Source organism: Globicephala melas, chromosome 7, assembly GCF_963455315.2.
Source record: "Globicephala melas chromosome 7, mGloMel1.2, whole genome shotgun sequence".
Taxonomy (NCBI): Eukaryota; Metazoa; Chordata; class Mammalia; order Artiodactyla; family Delphinidae; genus Globicephala; species Globicephala melas.
In genome coordinates this window covers 44,175,825-44,188,100 of record NC_083320.1, presented here as the reverse complement: position 1 = coordinate 44,188,100, position 12,276 = coordinate 44,175,825, and the positions used below count along the sequence as shown (strand labels likewise).

The following is a 12,276-nucleotide window of genomic DNA, read 5'->3' as shown; positions in this document are numbered from 1 at the left end:
AATGGTTTTATCCATTGATGATTGTTGCCTGAACTAACTTTATGATAGATTGTTATGGGGGTATTTCCTTTTCATATCCTATGTGAGCAAATTGTTTTCTGTAAAAACAAATAACTGTTAAATAATCTACTAACATTTTACTTTTTTGTACTTAATATTTCTTTTTTAGTCTGACATAGGTAGAAGAAATTATATTTATGACAAAGGAGATAAAAACCTGAAATTAAAAAGATGATAATTTGTTTTGGAGGCCAACGTTCTGTTTCAGACTTCCAAGAATAAATCAGAAATCATTTAAAAAATGTATTTAAACCCTTGTGTTAAAGACCCTGCCTCCAGAAAGAAAAACAGGCCAGAACCAAAAAAACATTTGATAAAGCTATCTTTTTAATTAAGGCAATAGTAATCACAATAATTAAAACCCAGTGTCTTTTACAGTTTTCTTTTAAGACCGGCTAGGAAACTGTCAAAGAAAGAATTAAAAAGAATTAATACAGCCTTAGGCTTAATTAAAACAGTTCAAAAATCTGATAGTACTTTTCTTTTTCTTCACTTAAAAAGAGCTAAGGTGTATTTTGTATACTCCACTGCTTTTCTAAATGGTATTCGTAAATTTTCATTTAGATCTCAAAAATATTTTTGTGCTTTATGAATTATAGGTTTTTAAAAATATTCTTCTTTGTGGCATTCTGTTATTTAAAAACAAATAAATTAAAAGTTATTATTTGGGGTCCATACTGGCCTGAGAATAAATCTTTCTTATTTGAACATGGACAGCAACAAAGCTTAATTCAAAATTGTTTTCACCTTTCTTCTGAAATATGACATCCCCATCACAGTTAATAATATAAGTTTTTAAAAACTGAGTCATAAAGAAGGTAATTATGGGTTGGGCTCAATTTTCGTGTCAGAGTTCTAATGCAGGTTGTGTAGTTTATCTCTCAACGGAGTATATAATTTAGAGATTATAAAATACAAAGTAAGAGCTCAATAATAATAACAATAATGGCTCATATTTATTGAGCTCTTACTATATGATAGGAACTTTACTAAGCCCCTTGCTTTCATGATCTTATCTTCACAATAACTGTATGAGAGGTATCCACATTTTAACGAGAAAACTGAAACACAGAATGTTAAGTAACTTACCAAGGTTCATACAGTCAGTATATAAGCAGTGGATCTAGCATTCCAATCTTGACAGTAACTGTAGACCCTGCACCACTAATTTCTATACTATATCATTATCACCACCACTACCACCGCCACCGGCTCTCAGATTGGTCTTCTCAATGTTGGGTTAGACCAGACAGCGCACATCTGCTATATAGCCAAAGTTCTCTCCATGATATCTGCTCTTATAGCCAGTGGGGTCCTCAGCCTTTCAGAGGTGATAAGCAAAGACATCATCTATTCATTTAATTTTCAAGGGGTACAAGATTTTAATGAAGTAGCAGCTCATCATCCTGCACTGGATAGAATATAGAACAGTGCCTTATTTACATAGGTGTCAACTGTAACCGACACATTACTGTAAATAACATGTTACGAAGCACCTGACCAAGCCTAAAACCAGCATGAAACGTTAATTTGTGCCCTAGATAATCGTTGGCCACCTCAAAATTTTGTTTAGGGCTAGTTCCACTCAGCGTATGCCACCTTTGGCAAACATACCATGCCTATAGTATACTGGAGGTATCTCTCCCAAGCCCTGAATTACTTTTATAAGTTCTTGGGAGAAAAAGATACATGCTTACCTTCTTATTGAAGAAACCTTGACTAGCAATAGACTATTACACAGGATGGGCTACATCAATAACTTGACAATGTGTTTTTGTAAATAAAGGTATAAAATGGCATTATTTATAAATAAAGTTTTCATTTGTATTATAGAGAGAGTACTTTTTAAATTTCACATTTAGTTTGTATAACATTCTAGAAGATAGAAACTGTCTTTTGTGTCTATTCTTCCTCCTTTCTGTACACTGTATATATGGTAGGTCTACGAAGTATTAACAGAAATGTAAAGTTTCTCACAGGGCTCCTTATACCTTTGTATTTTGGTTAGTGATAATAACACTTTTTAAAGGGCCGTCGGATTAACTTTTCTCCGTAAAGTCTCTTATTTCACTTTACGTATTTAATAAGTTAAAGGGCCATAATTTCTTTTTCAGTCTTTTTAATGGATCTCATTATTTAGAGATTTTAAATAAAATGACAGCAGATGACCAAAGATACAGTGGATCAACTTACCTGTCCGATCCTCGTCTGACAGCAAATGGTTTCAAGATAAAATTGATACCAGGTATGATAATGTGGTTTAATACTTCCTGACTTGGAAAAATAAGTCTTGTTCCAAAAGTTACTTTTGAGTTTCGTAATTTACAGATATCACGGTATATTTTTGTCTCACCAAAAGTACAGTGTCAGCTTTGTAAAAACAGTCATACTTCAGAAAGGTCACCTCTGCCTGAAACAAGCAAGTTTAGCATCTCTTTCAGTCCATTGCCTTGTATTTTAGCATTTCCATAACTAATCAAGTAATTGTAATTTTTGCCATCCTTTGTCACAATATGCAAACTGCCTGCTGTGTCTAACTGAATTATTAAATACTCCTTAGATGATGAAGCAGAAATAGACATGTAGGGTACTAGAATTGACTAACAAAAATTAAACATCTCTTTTCCTTTTTTAAAAGCATTTACTTGCTTTGCCAATTAGATGTGTAGCATCAACAGTCTTACTGTTTGGAGAGTGGATGATTTGATTCCATGGCTTTGCTAAAAAACCTGTCATAATACTGTTTGCTTACTGTGGAAATTCACTAGGTGGGGAGAAAAAAGAAAATTCTTCTGGCTAGGAGACTTCAGTTTTCCTGGCTGGCCCCTTCTCTGTTCTTTCATAGTTTCCATACTTAACTGCCTTCTGCCCTAGCTACCTAGGCCAGTCTTGTCCTATTACTTTGCTTTCATCTGGTATCAAGCAGCACAAAGGTACCAGGAAGAGTGATTCCACTGTCCCTTCCTCCACCCTCCCCTAAACTTGCCATGACCAAAGTGTACAAAAACAAAACAATGTAGAAACTTTTTAAAGGATTGTTTTACTGAGACATGAGAAGAAAATAAGTAAAAACAATGTACAAAACCATGAAATGGAATACATACAGAAAATGCTTTGGTGTTCCAAATTTTAACTTTATTGACTAGCAGTTTTAAGAAAACCTACCCAGAACTTCTTTCCTCCTAACCTCAATCCTGGATATTTAGATTTGGAGTGAAGAGTTAGTCCAAATCCCACCTCTGCCATTTAAAAACATGTGTTGTAGGTAAAGTCAGTTGGCCTCAGTGTTACCTCATCAATAGCAACTAATAATTATTATGTGCATGGCAGTAGTCTAAGTATTAAATGTATTAATTCATTTGATCTTTCTAATAGCCCTGTGGTTCTGTTACTGTGCCCATTTTTTATAAATAGAAAAATTGAGGCATGGAGAAACTAAGTTTGCCTAAGGGTACAGACTAGTGGTAGAACCAGGATATGAACCCAAGCAATCTGCCTTTAAAACCAACTCTTAACTAATTTATGTTGATTTCCTATTAAAATTGATATATTTACTTCATGAAGTTGTTAGCACCAAACTAGGTACTTAGGTAAATCAGCATAGTACTCGGCAATGGTATGTGTTCAGATATTCTCTTTTCTTCCAGCACCCCCTTTCTGACCTGAACTGACTTGTAGTCATTTTTTTGGTCCTCCTAGAAATCTTTCATCCTCAGGACTTCTGACGTTTTAAAAATTTATTTGAAGTGTGAAGCAAGGAGTTTATGTATGTGTATGTGTGTGTGTAGCAAGATGTTTTTTTCTTAATCTATTTTCCTAATTAACTATGTGGCATTGGTGGCAGGTACTTTTTTTTTTCATGAAAGATGTTATCACAACAATTTTTTTTAAGTTAGGATAACTACCCTGCCTGTTCCAAGAGCATGTTTGTTTTTGAGTTACCCAGTAAGTTTCTGTGTCACAGATGCTTTCAGCTCTCAGCTTGTAGAGAATGTTTTTAAGTCCTGTAAATGCCAGGTGCTTTGCATGGTACCAAAGATACGGAAATGAATAAGCCAGTCATCTGCGAACTGACTTGATTTGATCGGAATTAACTTTACTTCGATTATCATCAGCATTATTTCTCTTCTCAGTAACAGATCAAGTTAAAGGCATTCGTTTTTTTCTTCATTTTTTTTTAAACCATTTTTTCATTCATTAATTTTTATGTCATGTTTTCTTAAAGACCATTTCTTCGTCTTTTAGTGAGAGTTTTGTTGTATTGGACTAACTTTTGATCAGCAGTTTGCCAGTTGTCATTAAAACATCTTTAGATAAAAGCACTTGAAAGAGGAAGAATATATCTGGCTTTAAGGAAAAAGATTCTGAATGTGACCCTAAGAACTTTGCTTGTTAATGAGAATAGCTTTTGTTCTATATCAATAAGAATTACACATTTTAGGAACTGAAAACTTGTCAAACCACTTATTGAAGTATTTTCGGGAAATTGGGAAGCATTTCACAGAATTTTATGGAAACTTCTTGAACGTGATTCCAAATGTCTCTAAGTTTTTCATATCTAAATTTTGCAAGCACAGATATTAAAATATTGCTCAGTTTCCTTGTTTGTTGCCATATACTTTTTACCCATATCCACAAATAATTCTGTGAAATGTGTATAATTTTCCAGCATTCATGTAGACAGTATTAGACTTTTCAGTCAAATCATACTGTAAATGGTATAGAAGCAGCAATAGTGAAAAGTCTCTTGACTGATAAATTTTACTCTCTGTATAAAAAGATGTGAACTGGAATATTCTGCTACTTCCTCTTTGCCTATCTAAATCCTGTTTCAAGTCCCATTTAAGTTCCCCTGGTTGCTCAAACTCTCATTTTGTCTTCCTTCACTGAGCTCTGTATTTTACCCCTTAACACTTGATTATGTATCTTCTTATATTATTCTCCAGTTGTTTCCAGGGAATAACATTAGGATGCCTTCTCTGTTTAGTATACCACCAGTTCATCTGCCATTCAGGTCAAGGAACTAGCCTGTAACTGGGAACAGGTTAGGAATAGGGTCGTTGACATCTCAGGACCTGAAACTCTTCAAGCTACATCACTCCTCTTTTAAAATTTTTCCATTGATAGCTACCACTTACCAACATGGGACTGTCTCTTTTTTTTGTTTGTTTTTTTACTTATAGGTACTTATAGGTAACATTTTGTGGTCTCCAATATTAAGAACACTGTTACACAGATATAACCAAAGAAAAAAAATTTCTGCTATTTTCTAAAATCATAAAATGCATTCTAAAGCCAAATTTGATGCTTGGGAATATATGCTGTTATGGATATTTTACCCCATTATATATCCACTCATGTTGCTACTTTATAGTTTTATTTTAATCACTAAATTATTTAGTTTAAATAATAGATAATATGATAATAGATAATAGATAATATGTCAGATTTAAACATTATTCTAGTAAAATAAACATTAGTATTTCATTTCCTCAAATTGCTAATATATTAATAAGTTACTATAGTGGTAATCATTTTGTAGTTTATATGTGTGTTTATCAACACTTTGTACACCTTAAACGTACACAGTGTTATATGTCAAATATATCTCAATAAAGCTGGAAGAAAATAAGTTACTATGTGAGTATTTTTTTAATAACCTGTTAAGTTAAACTAATCATAGAAATAATTCAGGTTTTTAGATATTAAACCAGTAGGATAGAATTTGAACAGCAGCAGTTGTTAAAACATTTAAACCAGTTTTATTTTAATAAATAATAATGGGGCTCCATTTTCTCTCCAAAGTAAGAAATGTTCTAAATAAATGTAGGGAACAGAACAACAGTAACTGAGATTAAATTAAATGATGTAAAGCACATGTGGTTTCTTCGAGCACTTACGACTTAATGTGAATGTGAAATCCTATGCGAAATTATTATTTGTTCTTCAACTAAGGAACGAAACTTTTTCCTGACTCTATTAAAGTCTAATGAAGGTTAACTAAATACTCTAACAGTGATTTTGTTTTTAATAGACATTTTCTGGAATATAGTTTAAACAAAACTAACTATATATGTGGTTTTATTTTTTTTTTTCCTTTAGGAGTTTCCATTGCTGAAAACTACTTGGAAATAGAAGGAATGGCTAATTGTCTTCCATTCTATGGAGTGATGGATTTAAAAGAAATTCTTAACGCTATATTAAACAAAAATGCAAAGGAAGTTTATGAATGTAGACCTCGCAAAGTGATAAGTTATTTAGAGGTATGCATTATTAGCTTATGTAGATTGTCTAGGTTTTAAGATACTTAACTTTTCCTTAATAAAATACTAAATGGTTTCAAAATAGTAAAGTTTCTATAAGGCTTATTATCTGTTTGCAAGAGGAAATACTATTTAAAAAAAAAAAACTCCATTAAAAGTTTCATATCATGGACTGGTTGTGGTAAACTCTATCATGGATCCTTACTATAACATTATTTCTTGAATACATATTGAGGAAGAGCCTTATGCATGAGACACTTTGTGAAGTTTTTTGTTTTGTTTTGTTTAGAAGGGATTCAAAATTGCTCCACCTTGATACCAAACACTTGTCTAAAAAGAACTGTAATGTGATTTTAAGCCCTGATCTCTTCAAGAGCAAAAGAGGGGAGGGGGAATGAAAAATGTAGATTATTGAATAAATGGAAATTTTCATTTTCTAGCAGTATCTACCACAAATGAGAAGTAAAAGTGGATTAAAAAATAAATTCAAAAGTAATAGAGGATGGAGGCAGGTTATAAAGTTTTAAATGTCCAAGTGTTGGGCATTTGGTGGTAAAACAATAGTGATTGTCTCTGTATTGAGGTTCTGTCCTTCAAGGTTGACTCGTGTTATTTTGAACTTTATAATAAAGTTTATTTTCTTCCTTTTAAAAAATGAGCCATTTTTGTTTAGACTGTGATCATGGTGGGCCGTGAATTCTGAGGGTCAGATTTCCTCAACAGGAAAGTCCATTCTTTACCCTTCCTGAAGATTATAGTCAGTAGCATTCTGTGAATACTTCAAGAGGTTTGTCCTATGGAACTTGCCAACCTATTGTGGAGGCAATTCAACACTGATAGTTTCTAGGGACCTGGAACTTTTCTTGTGAAGGAGTTGGTATAAACTAAATAAAGGTTGAGGGAGTTGTGGGTAGTGTTTTGTGCATCGAAGAACAACATGGGAAGAAGTAAGATTTCAGAAATAAGAGGAAAAAATGGTTGGGATTAGTTACAAATACTTTTACTAATACTGTACCTCTCATTATGTTAAGGCAATAGTGGATGTGATTTTTAGGGAAGATAGTCTAAGGAAAAAAGAGATCTTCTGTCAGAACCATAGTTATGCTTCCATTGACGGTCAAGCTGAATAAGATGAATCGAAGATAACGATAGAAGAGTAAAAAAAGAATCAAGGGAGGAGTGGATATACAAATCAAGGGAGGAGTGGATATACAAGTTAAGGGAGGAAAGAAACTTAAAAATAAGTAGTATCACATTCTCTATAGGGTATAGTTGCTAGAAGACCAGCAGGTGTGGCTGCTAGATGGCAGTTATATCCTACAAGAGAGCCATAACGGAAAAGTAGTAGTGATAGTGAAAGAGTGGGAGCAGTGGTGAAAAGTGTAGGCAGCAAGTTACATGGTGGTGAAGGGACAAAAAGAGAACATGTTTGTATTGAATTCATTGAAAAAGTCTTACAGTAAAAGATTGAAGAGCAGATGTTCCAGAAGAGGCAGGAAGGGAGATGAGTTAACAATATAAGCTTTAGAAAGGTGAAACCATTCTCTGAATCAAGAGCAGACGAGGGGAGAGCTTTAAAGTGAAAGTAAGAATATTTTGAGGTAAACTTGAGAGAAGTCATGTATGATATATGTAGTAATGAAATAGGAGAGGTTATCTGCTGAGAGTGAAGAGGCTGGGGAGGCACTTGAGGATTTGAGTATATTGGAAACGATGTGAAAATAAGAGCTGCAGGTACTTCAAGAGAAGGTTGATTAGAGAAGAATAGGATATTCAAATGACATTAAAGGCTCATAAGAGCTAATACTGGTATTGGATCCAGCCAGCGAGTTTTGTGATTCTCCAACAATGCTCGGTAGAATTTATCCAAGGGTAAGGATTAGCAAGAGGAATATGGTGTAAGAAAAAAAGGGTGAGTAACGAAATTTGAACACATATTATATATAAGAAACTGTTTAATCCTAGAGGGATATAAAGAGAATTAGATTCTAGTAAGAACTTGCCCTTAGATTCTAGTTGGAATCTAGAGGGAATGCAGGAAGTGAAGCTAGAGATAGTATCTTTAATGCCTCACTAACTATTCACACCTGAAGTACGGAAAGATGACAGAAGGGTGCTTGTGGGCCAGGAGAATTAGGAAGGATTGAGGAGATTAAAGGTCAAAGTGAAGAAGAAGAATAGATTTAGTTGGAATAAAGGAAGTAGGATGATCTGAAAGATAATGGGAGAGAGTATGTGGTTAGAATAATGTTAGCATTCAGGATCTTCGAAGTAAAACAATTTTTGAAAAAAATAAATCTTAGAACAAGCCAACTTCACTAATGCTATTTTACCCCCAAACTGTCAGTCTTCCCTATCTCAGAAAACAGCACTACCATACCAAAAATTATCCTTGATTCTGCATCCTTCATAACTAGTCCATCAGCAAGTCTTGACTTTACCTCCAACTCATGTCAGGAGTCTTTTATAACTCCCTCCATCTCCACTACTATCTCCCTAGTCAAAAACTCACCAGAGATTGCATTGAATCCATAGATTGCCTTGAGTAGTATGTTCATTTTAACTATTCTTTCAATCCAAGAACATGGTATATCTTTATCTGTTTGTGTCATCTTCAGTTTCTTAGATTAGTGTCATAGTTTTCCAAGTACAGGTAGGTGTACTCCTAGGTAGGTGTACTCCTAGGTATTTTACTCTTTTTGATGCAATGGTAAATGGGGTTATGTCCTTAATTTCTCTTTCTGATAGTGTATAGAAATGCAACAGATTTCTGTATATTAATTTGTATTCTGCAAATTTGCTGAATTCATGATGAGCTCTAGTAGTTTTCTGGTGGCATCTTTAGAATTTTCTATGTATAGCATCATGTCATCTGCAAACAGTGAAAGTTTTACTTCTTCCTTTCCAATTTGGATTCCTTTTATTATTTTTCTTACCTGATTGCTGTGGCTACAACTTTCAATACTGTGTTGAATAAAAATGGTGAGAGTGGGCAACCTTGTCTTTTTCCTGATGGTAGAGGAAATGCTTTCAGCTTTTCACCATTGAATATGATGTTGGCTGTGGGTTTGTCATAAATGGGCTTTATTATGTTGATATATGTTCCCTCTGTGCCTATTTTCTAGAGAGTTTTTATCATAAATGGATGTTGAATTTTGTCAAGAGTTTTTTCTGCATCTGTTGAGGTTATCATATGGTATATATTCAATGGAATACTACTCAGCCATAAAAAAGAAGGAAAATTTGCAACAACATGGGTGGGCTTGGAGGGTATTATGCTAAGTGAAATAAGTCAGACAGAGAAAGACAAATACTGTATGATATTACTTATATGTGGAATCTAAAAAATACAACAAACCAGTGAATATAATAACAAAAAAGAAACAGTCTCATAGATATAAAGAACAATTGAGTGGTTACCAGTGGGGAGAGGTAATATAGAGGCAATATAGGAGTAGGGGATTAATGATTAGCTTATAAAATAAGCTACGAGGATATACTGTACAACACAGGGAATATAGCCAGGTTTTATAGTAACTGTAAATGAAGCGTAACCTTTAAAAATTATGAATACTATATTGTACACCTGTAACTTACATAATATTGTATGTTACACTCAATAAAATATATATATATATAAAATTAATTTTTAAAAACAGCTCTCACCAGGACTGCAGTGAGACTGCCTGCAAGACTCCTGCTTCTCTTCTTGACCTGCCTCAAGCCATACTGCACAAAGTAGCCAGACTGATTGTTTTAAAATGTGAAACGAATGTCAGGCTTTTGCTTAAAAACCCTCTGGTTACTTCCCTGTGCATTCAGATTAATACCCAAATTGCTTACCCTGTCCCAAAGGGTGATGGGGCCCCTGCCTAACTCCTTTTCTTGTTCATCTCTTCACTTTAGTAACTCTCCTGCTCCCACACTGACCATTCAGTTCTTTCTGTTCCCTCTGTCTGAAATGCTTTTCTTTCCCCATCATCTTTGCATCATAGTTCCTTAAATTGAAGCTTAATTGTCACCTGGAGGAAGCTTTTCCTAATCACACAATCACTCTCTATCACGTTGCCCAGTTTAATTTTGTGCACTATTAGTCGCTGAAATTGTCTTTGTATTTTTATCTTTCTGCTTCTCTGCACTAGAATGTCAGTTTTAGAAGAGCAAGGATCTTGTTTGTCTTGTTCTCTGCTGTATTCCTAGAACCTACAGCAGTGACTAGCACATAATTGGTGTTTAATAAATATTTGTTGAGTGAGTAAATAATAAAAGAATATAATCAATTTTCTGTCTTCCTCCTTGCCAGTAAAAACCTGTTTTCTGCTTCAGGGTATATCACTGTAAAATGTATTGCTTTCTCTCCACAGGGAGAAGCAGTGCGTCTGTCTAGACAGTTACCCATGTACTTATCAAAAGAGGACATCCAGGATATTATCTGCAGAATGAAGCACCAATTTGGAAATGAAATTAAAGGCTGTGTTCATGGTCGCCCATTTTTTCATCATTTAACCCATCTCCCAGAAGCTACATGATTAAATATGTTTAAGAAAATTTGTTACTATTGAAATCGATATGGTCATAAAGTAATATGAGTTGGGTTTCAAACTGTCTTTGTACTATCATGTGTCAAATGGTTGTTTTATAAGTAAGGATTCACTGGCCTGTTTGTATACTGAAAAAATTTTCCAAAACTGTAAAAATCTTAAATAAACTAATATAGACTATTCATTTTATTCTCAAGAACCAGCCTTCATAATAATTATTGGTTGTAAACTCCAAATAGAAAAATACTTACTATTCTTGGGTGGTTGATTTGCTAGGTTCTATGGATCTAATTGTATCCTCCAGACTTGTACATTGAAGCGCTAGCCCCCAGTGTGATGGTATTGGAGGTAATTTGGTTTAGATGAAGTCATGAGGTGGTGCCCTCATGGTGGGATTAGTGCCCTTATAAGAAGAAATAACAGAGAGTTTGCCCATTCTCTCTTCTCCTCCCACCCCCCATCCCCCCCCCCCACCACCACTCCACCCCAGCTGCCATGTGAGGACAGAGAGAAAAAGTGGCCCTCTAATCCAGGAATAGAGCTCTCACCAGAAACCAACCATGTCAGCCCCTTGACCTTGGACTTCTAGCCTCTGGAACTATGAAAAAATGTCTGTTGTGCTTTTAAGCCACGAGTCTATAGTATTTCGTTATGGCAGCCTGACCTAATACAATGGGTCAGTCCTGTGCAGGGAGAATCACAGACTCAGCTGGTATATATGGCAGAAGTTATCAATCTTGTGTAAAGTAGGATTGAGAGGGAGTGGGGAAAAAGTAAGAAAATGAAATTCAGAGAAAGAAGATAAAACATAACTTCAAAAACCCTGCTATTTACCTCTATTTGGGAGTAACAGTTAAGAAGTTGCTGTCTCTTATATGGAAATTATTGGGCTCTGGGATTAAAATTTGTCAGGACATAGGAAGATACAGATTTTTAACAAAATTTAGATAGAGTGTTCATTGTGCATGTGTCCTTTCAAAAACCAGATCCCAAGATGTTAAAAAAAAATTATAAAAAAATTTAATAAAAAAACAGATCCCACAAGTGCACCAAAGTACTTAATTTACAAAAAGTTGAAACATGATTTTTAGTGAATATATTTGTTATATAAAATAATATACAGGATACAGTGTCCCCACATTCACACCACCTGTAGTTTTCAAGGAGAATTTTAAAATTCTTAAGACACTTGTGTTAAGAGGTACAAATAGTGATAATTTATACCTGTAGCCAGGACTTTTTTCCTAACATTGTCCTGTTTCCAACAACCCAAATACTAGAGGTTTTTTTCCCATTATTCCCTTTAATAACTTGGGGCCCCTCTCTGGAAGACCTTTCTGGGAGTAATCCTTTTTAATTTACTGGGTAAATTGAGGAAAGAGAAGTTCAGAGAGATACTGAGAAAGATAAAA

The 12,276-nt window shown here is 34.3% G+C and overlaps 1 protein-coding gene across 5 annotated transcripts in view; it reads left to right on the top strand.

The window, feature by feature from the left end:
* Window positions 1-11,053, top strand: part of PMS1 (PMS1 homolog 1, mismatch repair system component) — a 98,447-nt gene extending 87,394 nt beyond the window's left edge. For 4 of the 5 annotated variants that reach the window (XM_060302146.2, XM_060302147.1, XM_030847686.2 and 1 more), the window contains 3 exons: window positions 2,175-2,305; window positions 6,163-6,323; window positions 10,688-11,053. In XM_060302146.2, coding sequence (XP_060158129.1) covers window positions 2,175-2,305; window positions 6,163-6,323; window positions 10,688-10,852 — 457 coding nt within the window. In that variant the 3' untranslated portion in view covers window positions 10,853-11,053. Of the gene's footprint in view, window positions 1-2,174; window positions 2,306-6,162; window positions 6,324-10,687 lie in introns of those variants that run through there. The other variant, XM_060302148.1, reaches the window with a different exon arrangement.
* Window positions 11,054-12,276: the final 1,223 nt, after the last annotated feature.